At 35.9% G+C, this 18,861-nt stretch overlaps 1 protein-coding gene across 1 annotated transcript; it reads left to right on the forward strand.

Annotated features, from left to right (window-relative positions):
- Positions 1–8,242: 8,242 nt before the first annotated feature.
- LOC127157576 (NACHT, LRR and PYD domains-containing protein 3-like) lies at positions 8,243–18,639 on the forward strand (the record flags this gene model as incomplete). Its single annotated transcript, XM_051100799.1, has 7 exons — positions 8,243–8,345; positions 12,551–12,746; positions 12,996–13,064; positions 14,233–16,170; positions 16,630–16,830; positions 17,636–17,809; positions 18,469–18,639. Coding segments are annotated over exons 2-7 (2,690 nt in total), but the record flags the coding sequence as incomplete, so codon positions are not given.
- Between the last annotated feature and the right edge of the window lie 222 nt (positions 18,640–18,861).

Below are 18,861 nucleotides of genomic sequence, written 5' to 3' on the forward strand. Positions count from 1 at the left end.
GATGACTTTGCTCACCTTTAGGAGAACCTTGCGGCTGTAGACTGGGCGATCCACATACAGGATGTCCTTGGTGGTGTTAACAAGACAGGAGTTCTCCCTAGTGTCTGTTTCGGTTTCGTCAGCTACAGTCCGTTCATTTAAATCATGCAGTATAAGGAGGTGCTTCCTATGGCATATCTTACACTGAGATTTAAGGTTGCATTTTGAGGCATGATGACTCCGTCCGCAGCACCAGCATCGATTGTTCTTACGGATCCAACATTCCTTCTGTTCCTTTGTGAGCTCTTTGAAATTAGCACACCCATTCAGGAAATGATTGGAATTGTCACAGTAGGGACAATATGCACGCAATCTCCCTTTGAATCTGGCAGATTTAGATGTTACCTCTGGGGTGGGTGCTTGGATTTCACACCCAGTGATGGGTTTCTCTGTGCCTAGCAAGATGGAGGTTGGTTTCCTCAAAGCCCTTGGGTCACGGCGGTCCTGCCTTCTCCTACTGCTGGGTTCTGATGGGAGACCTGTCATCCTGGAGCCATCATCTTGTACTTGGAGCTCGTACTCCAGCCAGTGAGAAATCAAGAAGAGTTGGTATGGTTACCCTCAGTGGGTGGATGTATCTCTTGAAACTAGTTCTCAGCTCATGAGGGAGTTTACTCTGAAGTCGGGACACATGCGAGCCACAGTCTAGTTCAACGGTTCCTTCAGATCCCAGCTGTTCCAGCATGCTCACTAGGGAACGCACACATAGTGCAAACAGCTTAAAAGCCTTCACATCTCCAGTTCTGATGTTTGGGCCATCCATAACTTCAGCAATGTTCTGCAGGACCAGCTTGTGCGGTTGCCCATACATCTTAATGAGAGCTTGCATAGTGTCTGTATAAGGGTGTGTTGAATTGCAATAGGAATCCGCAACTAGCAGAGCCTCCTCTAGCTGTAGATGATCCTCAGATCGTTGTGTAGAATGGGACACTTTGACACCCCAGTATGGATAATAGTTTTCTCTGGACAACTTCTCATCTGAGTGGATGGGTTCAGCATATGGATGAGGCTGAGCATGAGAAGGAGTACTGACTCTCTGAGCAGGGGTATGATACCTTGGTGTAGCTTCAGGCTGACCATCAGGCCTTGATGAAATGGTGCAGTCCCTCACCTGCTCTGTTATCTGCCTGATCTGCGCAGAGGGGTACTGGTGGAAGTCTCTGCTTTGTGTGGTGGGCACTGGCTGGCTACGGCATGTTTCAGGCTCATGGAATTGAGGAGCTGGTACGGGAGGCACTGATTTGCATGGGGTGGCCACGGTGGTAGCTAACTGCTGGATCTCTCGTTTCATGACGGCATTCTCTGCTTTAAGACCTTGCAACGTGCTTAAAATCTCTGGCAGTTGTCGAATGCAGCTGCGAAGCTCATCATTCTCCCTCTGTAAGTCTCCCCTTGTATCTCGCCATTCATCCAGTAGCACCAGTTCACTGGTGGGTGAACGCTGACTTATGGGTGTAGAGACACGAGACTCATGCTCTGAAGACAGTGGAGGATCTTCAGCCTTAGCTTCATCATCACTGGAACATGCAGGTTGCTGGGATCTCCTTTCAGATCCAGGCCTTTGTACTTCGAAGTCTGCTAGGTATGCAGGTGGCTTTACATGTCGTCTGGGGCGTACAACTGGAGGCTCCGGCTCTGGACGGGATGTCATTTCTCTGCAGTAATTCGAGTTCCAGCTCGAAGGACCACTTGTAATTGAGGTTTCAAATTTTAATACTGATTCGGGTAGATTCGAACCCCTGCAGACAGTCAGTCAGAACTGTACCATATTAAGATATGGTAAACAGCGAGTTATTAGTCACGAAATAACTCAATAAAACAATGACATATCTCACAATAAACACTTGCAATTACTTGCATCAGCTATGATGAACATGAAAGCAAGCTTAAAGGTGACAAATTCACTATATAATGCCGTAAACACGCACATACATATGGCGCAATAGCGCTAAATGAGTCTCACTCGCGGCGTGAAAACAGTAGGCAGATTTAAATAAAGAACAACAAAATACACTTACTTTCTATGCATGCACAACTATATTACACCAGTAAGAATGAGATGTTGCAGACAAACGTGAAATGAAGCAGATTACTCGAGGAAAGAGTTCGCCTTCTGCATGTCTGCTCAGCGCACCTGGTCCATTTCCTGACTGCACGTGATGCACATGATGGTGACGTTGCCGATGTTGATTGGTCACAGTAAGAAAGTTCAAGAAGCCTTTTGAACAGCTCTTATATTGAGTTTGTGGTCTTTGTAATGATTTATGTTTTCATAAACACTGTTAAGGAAACTACAAACAAGAGTGGTATGGTGACCCATGTGAAAATAAAGTGTACTTGAGTGCAGTAAAAAAATACTTAAATACAAGAAAGTACATTTGTAGTACAATCTTATTTTTTGTGCTAAATAAAATTGTAAAAAATTATACACTATAAATACACTAGTTAAAAAGCATACTTCTACTTAAGTAGTGCTTTAGTGCAATTGCGGAAGTGTACTAAATACCACTGATATTTAAATTGATAGTACATAGCAATAAAGTGTGCTACTGCAAAAGAGTTTTATTAGTGTATTTCTCAAAAATATGGTTTGAATACTTTAAAAATTAGTTCAATGTTAGTACACATTTAGACAGTTATCCTAAGTTTAAATTAAATTGATTTTATTTAAAATATATTAGTAATGTATTGGTTAAAATGACATTTTCCCAAATGTGCTACTTAAGCACACTTAATATAAATACACTAATTAGCAGTAACACTTAAATTTAATTAAGTGTACTGAGATAAAATGTATCCTAAGTTTAAATTAAGTTGATTTTATTTTAAAAATAATAGTATTCCCAAGATGCTTATTTGAAGTGAACTAAATATATTGAATTGTATTTTAATATATTTCTAAAAAATTATACTAGAAGTACTTTTGTATTAAATATGTGCTTAATTATACTTCTAAGAAATATGCTAAAGCACAAGCCCACAAGCATACTTTTAATGTATTTCTAAAAAGTTTACTAGAAATACTTTTTTTCTAATAAATATATGCTTACTTACAATTTTAAGGAATATACTAAAAACAAGCGTACTTTTAATATATTCCTTAAAAGTATAGTAGAAATATTATGTTAATAAATATATTCTTAGTTACACTTTTAAGGAATATACTAAACACAAGCATAATTTTAGTGACCTTTTAGTGTATTTACATAAAACCTACTATTACTCTTACTTAAAGTATATTTTATGTGTACTTTGTGTAAGAACATAAAATGCTTGTTTAATGTACATTATAACATCACATAGTCATAAAGCAAATGCACACCTATAGAGGTGCCAGTTAGGAGAACAAACTTAAAGAAGAATTATAACTACACAGTCACTCAAGTATTTTATTTTATTACCATAAAAGAAAATACTTAAGTGAGTGTGCAGTCAAAATTCCTCTTTAACGTACATTATAACCATGTGTAGGCCCACTGCAATACATTTTAAATATTTATGTATTTATAATTTTAATATTTGGAAAAGAACGATATTTTTGAAAAACATTTTTAACATTTACAATATACAAATGTTTGTCAACTACTATTAAGCATTGCAACAGGCTACTTAAAATATGTTGTTTAATATGTTGTTCAGTTTTACTTAAAAGGTGCTACTTTGGTTGATTAGTCTGTTGTCCATTACATGATGCATTAATTTACTTGTGTTTAAATTCAAACAACACGCTGACTAAACCTGATTGGTTCCAGAGCCATTGAACGGCTCTGATTGGTTGTATGATAATGAGCTCCAACGGATGGCTTCGTAGTTCGTAAATCAAATATGATGAGCGTTGAAATGTCCCTGGAATGTGAGTATAAGTATAAATTTAAACAGTATTATATAGAGCGATCGTGTCTCTTTAGGGCACTTGGAGGAAACCACGCAATTCATATGGATTACATTGGCGATGTTTTTTTTGCGATAAACCTTTTTAAACGTGAACATTTATGGTGAATCGTCTTTCATCATCGGAGGGACATAAATCTGTCAGATTTCATTAAAATACCTCAGCTTTTCTTTCGAAGATGAACGAAAGTCCCAGATGGTTTGGAGCATCTTAAGGATCATAATGACACAATTCAAATTGTTGGGTGAAAGTATGAAATTAATTATAACATATAGTGGTATGTTCTCATTTTTACAAGCTTCTGCAAGCACCCTGGTGAAAAAAAAAACAGCATATGCTGGTAGGTATGTTTTGATGCTGGTTTAAGCTGGTCCTTAGCTGGTTTATGCTGGTCCTTCGCTGGTTTATGCTGGTCCTTGACCAGCAACATGACCAGCATAAACCAGCAAAGGACCAGCATAAACCAGCTAAAGACCAGCATCAAAACAAAGCTACCAGCACATGCTGTTTTTTTCACCGGGGCATGTATGGCATCTGGCTTTTGGAACTTCACTGTAACTTCAGGTAAGATTTGTGCCAGTTGTATTTTTGACACATGCATTGGCAGAAAAAAATTAACTAGTCATTATAACATGTACAACATTAACATTATTTTATTTGCAAAATTAAGTTGTGTATTTATTTCTGATTTCCTCAACAATTTGGCTTCATTTAATGAGGTTAATGACCTTGTTATGAACATACAATTACATTGTCTTGAGCTGATCAGCCAACTGTGGTAGTGTTCTTTGATAGGTGTTTTATATTTGTTAAAGCTTGACAACCTTATCACCTTTATTTTATATATATATATATATATATATATATTATATATATGTGACCCTGGACCACAAAACCAGTCTTAAGTCGCTGGGGTATATTTGTAGCAATAGCCAGCAATACATTGTATGGGTCAAAATTATAGATTTTTCTTTCATGCCAAAAATCATTAGGAAATTAAGTAAAGATCATGTTCCATGAAGATATTTTGTAAATTTCCTACTGTAAATATATCAAAACGTAATTTTTTATGAGTAATATGCATTGCAAAGAACTTAATTTGGGAAACTTTAAAGGCAATTTTTTGAATATTTTGGTTGTTTTGCACCCTCAGATTCCATATACTGAAATAGTTGTATCTCGACCAAATTGTGTTCTATCCTAACAAATCGATGGAAAGCTTATTTATGAAAAATTTTGAAAAATTGACACTTATGACTGGTTTTGTGGTCCAGGGTCACATATATATATATATATATATATATATATATTTCTCATTACAGATACACAGAACAAAGATCAAACTGTAAGAAGGATTGGTTATAAGAGAGCATGTAGTACATCTGAAACTGCTGAGGCTGAGAAGGTTTTTGACTACATTACCGGCCAGGTAAATTGTACTCTGTGTGTACTGTCATTCGTAAAAAGAAAACAAATAATCAATTATTATTTGCCTCTGTGTGTGTCTGTGTAATATTAACATTTGTTGTTTTTTGATCGGCTGCTATAGAAGACAAACTGAAATCTGAGTGCAGAGACGAGCAAAGGAATAGTAAGTGTATTTTAATGTCACATCACCTCTGTTATAGAGATTTTTTTTTAATCAGGCCTAATGGAGGGTGATTCACTCAATCTTGAAAGAAAAACGTTAGCACTGTGTCTATTCTAGGTGGCTAATTTGTGCTCCCTTTCAGTCATTCATGTAAAAATCTGTTATTTATTTATTTTTTGTAAAGCAGCGAGGCACAACAAATATTGTATGCCAGGACTACTAGGACAACTTCTAATTTTTTTTTATTTATTTTGTTTTAATCTTTACAACAGAGGTGAAGAGAATGCATGTTAGCATTACCACAACAGACACATGCGAAATACCCTAGGTTACAATAAACCACAATTATCAACATACCGTGTAATACTCACAGGTTGCTTTACTGTAATAATTTATCAAATAACATCAGTGAGTTTATACTTGAACTCACTGTGCTGTTGTTGGGCTTCTTCTAATCTTATGTTCAGTGTAAGTCAGAGTGCTGTACAGTGATGACAGACGAGAGGATAAGCATGGACACTCATTTGTCAAGCTTGATGAGGATATTGTCAAAAGGTAGACTGAGATGTCAACAAAATTCTAATGAATCACAATGCAAATTATAACACACATATTCAGTAATGAATGCAAAACTTTATTGGCTATTTTTATATCAATTCTTTTTCCCTTTCACAGATCCGGTGATAAAGCAGTCAGCAAATACTCCAGTGTCTGAATTGCAAGCCCTTAGTTGCAGAAAATGCAAGTCGTACCCGAAGTGACCTCGTCCTACCGGCTCCCCCTTGGTCAGTCGACACTGTACTTCTGCCACAGACTTGCAGGCTTTCTGCTGCGCTCCAACCCTCCACCTCTTTGGCTGCAGTGGGTTCCTTTTTTCACCCTCTGTCTCACCGGCCTGTATCACCCAGCCCTCGGGTACTCTGGCTCCACCAAAGATGCTCGTCGCTGTGGCTGTGCCCAGGTCTCCGGAACCCGTGACGACGCTCTGCTCCATCCTTCGGATCCACCAGCTCTGTCTCCATCGGTCAGCCCCCAGATGTCGGCAGCCACACCGTCTACGTCTTGGCTCCTCGATTTCACCGTGTGTTTTATCAGCACTAGGATGCTCTGGGTCTGTCCTATGTGCCAAACACCAACTAGGCCGCCAGGGCATCATTGTCATCCTCCCATCACCATGCCTTCGCCACATCCTGCCATCATCCCTGCATTTTTGCCTCTCACTAGCCCTATGCCATCTCCTCGTCCACCTTGTTTTTCAGGATTTTTTTTATTTTTATTTTTTTCCAGAAAATTGCATTGTAATATTTATTAATTGATGTAAAATTCTCTACTTTTCAGTAAAACAGGTATAACTGAAATGTTCTACAAATGGATAAGATAGCTCTGCCATAGCATTTTTTCATTTATTTGTTTTTGTATAATGTATTAAAATGTACTTGAGAATGTTTGTAGTAATACAAATATACCATAAACATGCTTGTATTTCAAATGCATTTTTTATACATTTAATAGTGTTTTTTTTTTCACCATATGGAGTGTGTGAAGGGATTGTTGTATGTAAAAATTTAAGTGTTTTTGAAGAAAGTAATGCTGTTTTGTTTGTTTGTACATTACATACCATACCTGTGCTGCATTGTTGTATCTGTGGTAATAGCTAGGGTAATATCCTTTCAATTTACTGGTGTTTACATTTACATGAATTACATTTACTGTTATTTTAATCAAATGTATTATGTTTAACTTAAAAGTTAAGAAGTGAGGTATAAATTTAGAATCTGTTGTACTAATTTTAACAGTAAGTATACTTTTACCGTAAAGTACTTTAAAAGTGTATTTAATGAAGAAGAAAGTGCTACTAATTACAGTAATAGTGTACTTGACTACTATTTAAAGACACCATTAACATAATTAAGTTTGTCTTATAAAGGTAATATTAGCGTAGTTACAATACATTTGAAATTAATTATTTAATCTATAAAAATATGTGGACAATACATTAAAAATACGCTTTGTATATATTTATTATATATTATTTGTATATTTTATATAATTAATAGGTATTTTAATGTATAATTTAAAGGATTATGAAATATGTTTCAATTGTATTAAAAGTGGTAACAAAATACATTTTTAAAATATTACTAAGATAGTATTAAAAGCACATTTTAGTTCATCTTCATGGTGTCTCAAAATAGCACAGTTGAGTACACTTAGATGATCTTAAGTTTATCTTAAAAAGTACTAAAGAACATCTTTTAGTATATTAAGTACAAAATTAGTGTGCGAAAATGGAGCACTTTTAGGGAAGTGCACTAAGTGTACTTAAAATGTATTTTAGTGCATTTTGTTCACCTGGGGATCTTCAGATAAATAGATCTGATCTAAATACTGCTGTACAATAATATTCATTTGTATCCATATATGCCTATAGGCATTGGAAATATCCACGGGGAAATATTAGATTACAGTAGGTCTAATGTTTGCACATTTACTTCCAACAGCATTTCCTCATACATTGTTTCTATTTTATCAGCTGCTCTTGATGTTGTTGTACGTATCTTGATTTATCCTGAAACAAACCTGATAACAATATTACTGTATTTTCATTTTATTATTCACAATAACAATGTAATTATATAATAGTCCCTATCATTGTCCAGAACAAAAGCGTTTAGCACGTAGCCCAACGTCATCACGTTCAGTTTGGGGAGCTGGTTGTTTTTAGCGGATCTCACCTGTCTCATAAAGTGAAACCACGTGTAATCCTACCAGAGACGCTATTTAGGAGGATTCGAAATCGAACCAAAGTCTTCACTTGTCACGGTAAGTTTATTTAAAACGTTTCACTGCAGTAATATCAGTGAGAACAGATGTTTTGTCGAACTTTAAACACGTCAAAGTTGTACACTGCTCTCTAGAGGAGTTTGTCCAAGACAAACTCACAGTAAAATCTACTCTATTCAGAGAACATTTGGTCCCTCTCTAAATAGAGTTAAATTAACACTGAAGCTAGAGTTAAAGTTAATGAGATAATTAAGTGATCGATTAAATGATGATTGTGCATTAGTGATGAACACCTGCTGTTAACTAGGGATGGCGGATCGATCCTGAAATATCGATACTTTCGATCTTCTAAAGTGCATTTTTAACCATTAATTTTATTTATTTTACAAGACGTTTGGTGCATAAAATAAGCCTCTAAGATGAACAATAGACTATTAACGAAATATTGTGTAGGACAGAACTATTTCTCCTGCTCATGGAACACACGCAAATGCTGTAAGACAGAACCAATCGATCACACTGATAATCAGAAATGATGTTTCTTCCTCTTCTTCTCATGGCATTGGAATAATAAAGCATTATTTAAAAAAAAAATGTTTCTTGAGTAGCAAAGTATATTATCATGATTTCTGAAGGATCATGTGACACTCAAGACTGGAGTAATGATGTTAGAAAAAATCAGCTTTGATCACAGATGCTTTTTAAATTACATTTTTCAAAATATATTACAATAGAAAGTAGTTATTTTAATTGTTAATTTTCCCAATTTTGCTGCTACTGTTTGTTTTGTTCAAATAAGTGCAGCGTTTGTTCGCATGGTTAAAGACACATTACAAAGTCGTACTGACCTCAACCTTTTGAACAGTATACATGAAATATTTATTTAATAAGGCTAGTTTTTGTAAGTAAATTTATTTAAACTGGTTGTTAAAAGTTCAAATTGGTTGTTATATCCAGTAACTGCTGTCTGTAAGAAACAATTTGTCCTAAAGTTAGGCCTTTAGGGGTACAACAGCCTGGCAGCTTTTTGCACAAAAAAAAAAAAAAAAAACAGTTTGCAACAGTAACCACATTATTTGTAGTAAAACGGCAGTAACAACAAATTTACCATTTACCTCTTTTGCTTCCTTTTACCATGGTTAACACTACAGGAACATTATTTCAACCATAATATTTGTAGCAAAAACCATGGTAATAATAATTAATAATACTAATACTAATAATAATAATAATAATTATTATTATTATACATTTTAGTACTTATGTAACACCATGGTTGTTTTTCATCAGGTACCCTCAAAGGTACACCTTTGTACCTTATCTTCCCTTAATCTACCCTGGCTTTTAGGGGTAAAGAAAGGTGCACCTTTGAGGTAACTGCCCAGTAAAGAGCTAAAATACAAAATTTTAGTACATTTTATTTCTGACAGTGTTATCAAAAAAAAAAAAAAAAACGCCTATGAAATGTTTAAAACACATGACTTTCAAATATAATGTTAAGTAAGTATAATTACTGATTTTACTCTTTTAATAATTTAAAAGATCAGTTTAGTTTAGAGGTATCGGTATTGATATCGACGATACTTGGCTTGAAAATATCGGTATCGGATCGAAAATAAAATACAAGGTATCACCCATCCCTACTGTTAACAAGCAGAATCACTGAGGAAAAGAGAAACACAAGAACTACAACTGACTTCAGACACAGATGAAATCAACTGAAATAAAAGACATTAAATCTCTCAAAATCTGATTAAACAACTCCACAAACAGCATCGCCAGCTTCACTCATTACTAACCAGACTGACTTTATTGTATGTCTACAGAAGCACTAATTGAGAATTAACAGAGGTTTAGAAGTTGATGTTTTATTGGTCAATAGTGGAAAAAAAAAACAACAACATGATGCTACCATAATTCTGGTCAGGGTTTTGCTTTAGTTTGTGTCTTGACCAAGTGGCAACCTCCCGGTCTCCCTCTTGAAACCAACACGGAAGTGACTAAAACTGCAATTCATCGACTGGCCGCTAGAGACTGGCTGCAAAAGGGAGTCAATCCCATAGACTCCCCATGTTAAAATGCCCAACTTCACAGCAGAAAAAAATATGTTTACAGCCTGGTACAAAAAGTGATTTTGGTGTATATAGCTAATTTTGCCCTTCATGTCAGCTGTGAGGAGGGTGAATTTTTTTATAACTCAAACGTTTAATTTATATTAAGCCTTAAAGTTCTGCATAATTTAGGGCGTGGCCATTTAAGTGACAGGTGGATTGCCGCTGCTGTCACCACCATCGCGCTAGGCGGGCGTGGTTTCAGCAACCAGCTCCACCCACGTCACGCCTATTTGCCCATTTTCGATTATCCGGGAGTGACGTGCAATGACACGATTCCAAGATGGCGATGGCCGACTCCCGCCCACTAAGAGCTTCAGAAATGCTCTTCAGAAATTTACGGGTGACGTCACGGACACTACGTCCATGTTTTTTACAGTCTATGGTCTTGACCCTTTTAATAATTTAAAACAATTTTGCTTCTAAGCAATTGCAATATTGTTTCACAGCAAGTATTTGTGCGTTGCTGAATAAAATGTTTGAAGTAGCAGATTACTTTCTACTTATAGCTTTATTTGTGCGAACAACATGAAGTTATCTTTTTCTTTAGTTTATTAACTGATATATTACTGAAAAGGTTATTTTAAACAAACACCACCACAATGCTTTAACATTGAAATGCATCAGCTCAGGTTTTTAGACATGAACATTTACCATATGATCCTCAACAGTGGTGACAATAATGATTCATACTGCAGTGCATGATGGGAGTTTTTACTACGTTGTTACCCAGCATGCATTGCAGCATGAAGCGTTTTGTTGATTGTCACCATTGTTGAGACTCATATGCTGGTACTTGATGTCTGTGTGTCTCTAAAAAACTGAGAAGGTTTTTCATATATTACATGGATTTAAAATATTTCTTAATTGTTAGAGTAAAACATTTTCACCTGTTGTAGTTCCAGAGAGTTAGTTATGCAAAATCTAAATGCATAAACAGGAAGAAGTTTACTTTTGACTTTTTGAAACCAGCTCATTATAAATATATATAACAACATGTGCTTAATGTGAAGCACTGACTGCTCTGCTTTACAACACCACACACATGGTTAAAGAGAAAAATCTAACCCAAGAATTGAAAGTTCAAGAACTCAACTAAAGCAAAAGCTGATCTCCATGATGGTGGCATCATTTTAACCAATAAAATACATCAACATCTGATCCTCTGTAATTCTCAATATGGGCTTCTGTAGACGTGTGACAGAAATAAAGTCAGTCTGGTTAATAATGAGTGAAGCTGGTGCTGCTGTTTGTGGAGTTGTTTAATCTTAATCTGCTGAGATCTTGAGAGATTTATTAACCCTTTTTATTTCAATTGATTTCATCTAGGGCTGAAGTCAGTCGTAGTTCTTGTGTTTGTCCTTTCTTCAGTGATTCTGCTTGTTAACAGCAGGTGTTCATCACTAATGCACAATCATCATTTAATCGATCACTTAATTATCTCATTAACTTTAACTCTGCTTCAGTGTTAATTTAACTCTATTTAGAGAGGGACCAAATGTTCTCTGAGTTGATTTTACTCTGGGGATTTTACTGTGCTGTGTTGCATAGTGGCAGCGACAGACAAACGCTCACTTAAATGTTCAAAGAGACATCCATGAGTTTGAAGTTTGAAAAAAAAAAAAAAAAAAACAGTAGTTAACAACTACATTTCTTACAGTGGCACAGTTAAAGACAACTTTATAATGTAAATTCACAGTAAAACAAAAGCACTGAATTACTGTGATGTTAGCATCATTCTCATTCAACGTCATTTGTAAGAAAATAAGCCAGTATGCACTGATTTCACAGTGTATTTCTGAATACAGTAATTTCTGTCTTTAATCCTATAAATACCTGGCATTTTTTAAAGTGTAACTCTGATCATTTACACTCAAATAAATAAAACTGTATAAATTGTTGCATACACAGTATGAATACAGAAACAAGCAAGAGTGACATCTGTAAAACTTAAATTGCAGTATCATTTAGTATAAAGATATTCATTCGACGTTCAGTATCAGACATTTTTTAAAAGAGCAACGCAGGTTACACAACATGGCCTGGGAACTTCGGTCACTGTGCCTCTTCCCTTCTATTCACCAGATAGTACTAAAATCTGATTGTGTCAAAATTCTGTTTTTCCACATACAGGCCTAAAATCGAGTCTAGTGTCATCTAGGGTGAAGAGAACCAGAAGAACAGCCTCTGAAATGAGTGTGCATGAGAAGACAGAGGAGGAGGCTCCTGTTGGATCTCCAGGATTCAGCAGTGTGTCTATGAAGAGCAACAACTCCATGCATCTGCCCCCTTATCTCAGTGATGGACCTGCTGTGACCTCTGACCCTGTGTGAGTATCATGTGAATGGATGTGAATTTTTTTAACATGATGATTTACTCACTGAGGTTCTTTTCTCTGAATATGAATGAATGAATAATAATAATATTAAAGACCAGTTTGACCTTATTTCCTTCATATGTGTACAGTTGTACTAATTGAGAATTAACAGAGGTTTTGCTCTAGTTAATGTTGATGATTTTCGAAGTCACCATTATATTGTTGAGCACTTGACCCTTAAGTACTTATTTGTTATTACAGAAAGGTATTGAAGGAGGCTCCTGCTGACACTGGTCTCAGTGATGGACCTGCTGTAACCTCTGGCCCTGTGTGAGTACCGTGAAGTTGAATGTGATTTTTTTTTTTCATTTTTTTTTTTTAACATGATGATTTACTCACTGAGGATCTTTACTCGCAATATGAATAAACTATAGTAAGTAGGGCTGTCACGATTCCTTAGTTACATTCAACTACTCGATTATAAAAATCCTCCATTGCATTTTGCCCATGTTGTTTAACCGGCACAATATATTGGAAGTGGCACATTCCATGGACGAGAATCCATGAACCGCATTATAAGACCATTTTCTAAGGCTGCACAAAATATTAAAACCATTTCCACATGTTCTTATTCAAGAAATGACAGTGGCTGTAGCATTTATATCATACAAAGGTTTTGAGATTAAATTCATAATATGTTTAGAAAAAAAAAGTCCAAATATGAGAATAAAGCTGAAAAATTTCAAAAAAGTCAAAATTATGAGAATAAAGTAGTAGCAATTCCGAGATTAAATATATAATATTTTGAAAGTATAGCCTATATTGCACATGCAAATGGCCTGGTTCGGGAGCACCGGAAGAAATTCTGGTGGCCTGGCAACTAATTTGATCATATGTGGGATTACTAGCAGAAATCATACCATGTGTCATATACTCGCAGAGTCAGTGCAAAATTCAAACAACATGTCATTGTAATAAAAAAAAAAAAATTGATTCACATGCTAAACTGAGGTGAAAAACAATAATCTGTTTGTATTTATTATTAATTACAGACTCATAATGTCCGATCCACATGAATTTGTAAGTGCTCACGCTATGAATAACACGCTTGGAAATGTAATTTAATCTGTGATATGACTCGTTGCGATCAAATCATGATATAAAGAAAGAAAACTGGAAAGAAAAAGTCAATAGGCTTTTTGTTAAATAGTACTGTTGTGTGCTTTTCCATGTCTCCATGCTTCTCTTTTAGTTTTTTTGTCTAATTACTCAAATTAAAGGGACACAGTGGGATTTCTGCATCAGTGTTATACTGACAATAATAAGAACCTGTTGGCCACTATAGATTCATTATATTTAAAATGTGCCTATCAATCAAACATTCATTCTAAATGTTGTTATTGTATGATTTTCAATAAGATTTGAAGACATTTAAATATTTCATCTGTTTTCATTAAGCTCTTCTTTTGTCTGTCTGTAAATCTTAATGTATTTTCAGTGGTGGGAGACCTGAGCAGAGCAGATATGTGTCCTGTCAGACCTTTACATCTTCCTGCTGTCAGGACCACATCAGTCATCATGACACAGAAGCGAATCTGCAGCTCGATTCTCACCATCCAGTTCATGATGATCTTCATAGAGTCAAAGACCAGCATAAAACCAGCATGAGGAACAAGTATGAATGCTTATTTGAGGGAATCAAACTACAAGAGAATCAAACCCTCCTGAACTGGATTTACACACAGCTGTACATCATAGAGGGAGAGAGTGAAGGAGTGAATGAAGAACATGAGGTGCTACAGATGGAGAAAAGTTACAAGACACTCCAAGACACTCCAATCAACTGCAATGACATCTTTAACCCTTTACCTGAACCAGGATATGAGGAGTTGAGAAGAGAGAAGAAAGACAAAATAAAGACTGTTCTTACTAAAGGCATCGCTGGAATTGGAAAAACTGTCTCTGTGCAGAAGTTCATTCTGGACTGGGCCGAGGGAAAAGCCAATCAGGATCTAGATTTCATGTTTGTGCTTCCATATCGAGAGCTGAACTTGATTAAAGATCATAAGTACAGTCTGCACAGACTTCTGCTTGATTTTCATCCTGAACTTAAAGATCTAGACTCAAAGATTTATGATGAATGTAAAGTTGTGTTCATATTTGATGGTCTGGATGAAAGCAGAATTTCACTGATGTTTTCAGATGGTCAGACAGTTTCTGATGTGACTGAGATTTCATCAGTGGGTGTGTTGATGTCAAACCTCATGAAAGGAGATCTGCTTCCCTCTGCTCTCATCTGGATCACCACCAGACCAGCAGCAGCCAATCAGATCCCCTCTAAATACATCAACCGTGTGACAGAAATTCAGGGATTCAATGACCCTCAGAAGAAGGAATATTTCAGGAAGAGAATCAGTGATGAGCATCAAGCCAGCAGAATCATCTCACACATCAGAAGAGCAAGAAGCCTCCACATCATGTGTCACATACCCGTCTTCTGCTGGATCTCAGCCACTGTGCTTCAAAACATCCTGAAACAAGATCTCAGTGCAGAAATCCCTCAAACTCTGACTGAAATGTACATCTACTTCCTTCTCATTCAAACAAATGTGAAGAACCAGAAGTATGAAGAGAGAAATTCAGAGGAACTCCTGCAGTGCAACAGAGAAGTGATTGTGAAACTTGCTGAACTGGCTTTCAATCAGCTGATGAAAGGTAATGTGATGTTCTATGAGGAGGACCTGAAGGCGAGCGGCATAGACGTTACTGATGCCTCAGTGTATTCTGGGATTTGCACTGAGATCTTCAGGGAGGAATCTGTGATTTATCAGAGGAAAGTTTACAGTTTTGTACATCTGAGCTTTCAGGAGTTTTTTGCAGCACTGTATGTGTTTTACTGCTATGTACACAAGAACGGTGAGATTCTAAAAATGTTCCTGACAGGAAGATCCAGAACTCAATGTGAGACTGTTCCTCTGAATACGTTTCTAAAGGGAGCAATGACTAAAGCTTTAAAGAGTAAAAATGGACACCTGGATCTTTTCCTTGGATTTCTTCACGGCGTCTCACTGGAGTCCAATCAGAGACTCTTACAGGATGTACTGATACACACAGAGAACAACCCAGAGATCATTAAGAAAATAATCCAAAACCTTAAACAGGGTCAAAAAGACGATGTCAGTCCTGAGAGATGGATGAATTTGTCACACTGCTTGACTGAAATGAAGGATAATTCTGTTGTTAAAGAAATGCAGGCATTTTTAAACTCCAAAACAAGCAAAGGAAATCTTTCTCTTGCTCAATGCTCAGCTTTAGCAAACATGATCTTGATGTCAGAGGACGTGCTGGATGAGTTTGACCTTAGACAGTACAACATCAAATCAAATGATGGCAGATGGAGACTGTTACCTGCTGTGAGGAAGTGCAGAAAAGCTTCGTAAGTGTGAAAAAATTAATACAATTATATTTAACATAAAGTTCAACAAGTTGTGATCGAAGTTTGTGTTTCACTGGGGTTTGTGTTCACAAGAATAGATGTTAATTACTGCACTGAGTAATTTTTTAGTTCTCAAGCAATTAATGCTATTAGTTTTTTTTTAACATTCGTAGCATGGAAAAAAAAATAGCTTTGTGCTTTGTCAACTTAGCCAGTAAATATAGTCCAACTCTATAGCAGTTGTTTAGGTGATTTTAGTCAATAGAATTAGTTTATGTAATTAAAATAACTCATCATATTATCAACTCCAGTCCTGGAGGGCAAGTGTCTGGCTGACTTTAGCTCTAACCATAACCAAATACCCTCAATTAATCCCAGTGTTCAAATTTACTTGCAATTTACAGCTAAGATGTACGTGATATACTTTTAATTATGTCATATACTTGTTTTAAATTTTAGACCCTCATCTAACGCAGCTGTTTTCAGTTTGGCAGGCTGTAATCTCACTGACCACCACTGTGAAATTGTGGCTTCTGCTCTACAATCATCAAACTCACCCCTGAGAGAGCTGGACCTGAGTAACAATAACCTGCAGGATTCAGGAGGGAAACTGCTCGCTGCTGGACTGAAGAGTCCAAACTGTCAACTCAACATACTGAGGTTTGTGTTTCAAACTGATTCATTTTGTGATTGTTAATAATTATAGACACCCAAGCAAGTTTAAGAGGAGTTTGGGAGTTTTGCACTTTTAACCTAAATCACATCAGCGTCTGTCTGTGAAGGATGTAGACTGTCAAACATACAAAACTATTACCCAATCATACCACTGGGTGTTTACTAGTCTACAATCTGCCACGCCTGTTCAGAGCTTTCAGAGCTTTCTTATGAGGGGGTTCAAAAACAGGACAGAAAATAGCCTATTATTTTTAAATTATGATGTAAAATTGTGATATCAAAATAATAATAATAATAATAATAATAAAAACAGAGGCAGTTCATGACGCCTTTAAAACTTTCAGACAAGGCTTTGTCACATCAGAGTTTGTCATCAAAATTTACTCTAGTTTCATTTTATTAATCCTATACATATTTTTTTCCCCAATTTCCAGTTTTTAAGTCGTTTATGTTGTAGATTAGAACATGTGTCATCTTTATTCCCAAATAAAAAATGTTTTACAGAAAATCACCTTGTTAACAGAAATCTCAAGTAAATTAATTTATTAGCATGTTCATTTGAGTAAACGTCTTTCAGTAAACTCCTTCCATATCAAATTCCATATCATAACAAATAGACTTATGCATCCCGTCAATGTTTTTTTTTTTTTTGGTGGTGTTTTTTTTCATGAATTACACACACAAGCATATACCATCACACCCCCCACATTCCTGCTGCTGTTCCCAAATGCCAGAAATAAGATCTAAAGCATTTCTAAAATGAAGCACACTAACATTACTGTTGTTGTAGATTATCTGTCTGTTTGGTGAAAGAGGAAGGTTGTGCTGCTCTGGCATCAGCTCTGAGTTCAAACCTTTCACACCTGAGAGAGCTTGATCTGAGTTACAATCATCTGCAGGATTCAGGAGGGAAACTGCTCGCTGCTGGACTGAAAAATCCACACTGTCAACTCAACATACTGAGGTTTGTGTTTCACACTGATTCATTTTGTGATTTTAATAATTAAAGATGCCCTGGCAAGCAAGTTTAAGAGCAAAACATTTTGGGTAGTTGTTCTGTTTTTTTTTTCTTCATTAACCTACTACAAATCTACCTGCTCTCTACAGTTGAATTCAAAAGTTTTAGGCAAAAAGTGAAAATGTTTATATTCTGCAATGTTTCATGCCACTGTTAGCATTGTGTTAAAACATGCTAGCAACGATGTATTATGTAATGCTAGAAACACATTAAACGTTGCAATGGGATATATCATTCTAGAAGCATGCTGTCAACATGTTAAATCATCAGAATCTTCAGAAAATCGCACTGTTAACAGAAATCTCAAGTCAGTTAATTTATTATAAAATTAATTTGAGTAAATGTCATTCAGCGATTAGTTCAGAGCAGTTCTTGAATAAATCAGTCCTTCATATCATAACATAGACTTCAGTGTCCCACCAATATGTAATTTTTTTTAATATATATTTTTAATATTTTTTTTTATCCTGCTGTTATATCAATTTTAATTCACTTTTGGGTATATATTTGTCCCCAAAAATAAGGTTAAGTAGGTGCACACACACAAACACCATCACACAGCATCTCTAAAATTAAGCACACTAACATTATTACTGTTGTTGTAGATTATCTGGCTGTTTTGTGAAAGAGGAAGGTTGTGCTGCTCTGGCATCAGCTCTGAGTTCAAACCTTTCACACCTGAGAGAGCTGGACCTGAGTAACAATGACCTGTGGGATTCAGGAGTGAAACTGCTCTCTGCTGGACTGAAGAATCCAAATCATCTCAACATACTGAGGTTTGTGATTCATATTGATTTATATTTGAATTATAGTGTTTGAGAGAGAAAAACTATATACATTCTACTTTTGTAATTAAATAATAATGAATTGCATAAAATAATTGCTCAATGTGTTAAACATGTGTTAACAAAATAAACGCAACAAAAATTGACAGTGGTGTGAAAGCAGCAGTTAAAAACACATCTGCAGTTTGGTACTCCAGTAAAGGCCAGTCAGGT

Source organism: Labeo rohita, unplaced genomic scaffold (assembly GCF_022985175.1).
Source record: "Labeo rohita strain BAU-BD-2019 unplaced genomic scaffold, IGBB_LRoh.1.0 scaffold_1118, whole genome shotgun sequence".
NCBI lineage: Eukaryota > Metazoa > Chordata > Actinopteri > Cypriniformes > Cyprinidae > Labeo > Labeo rohita.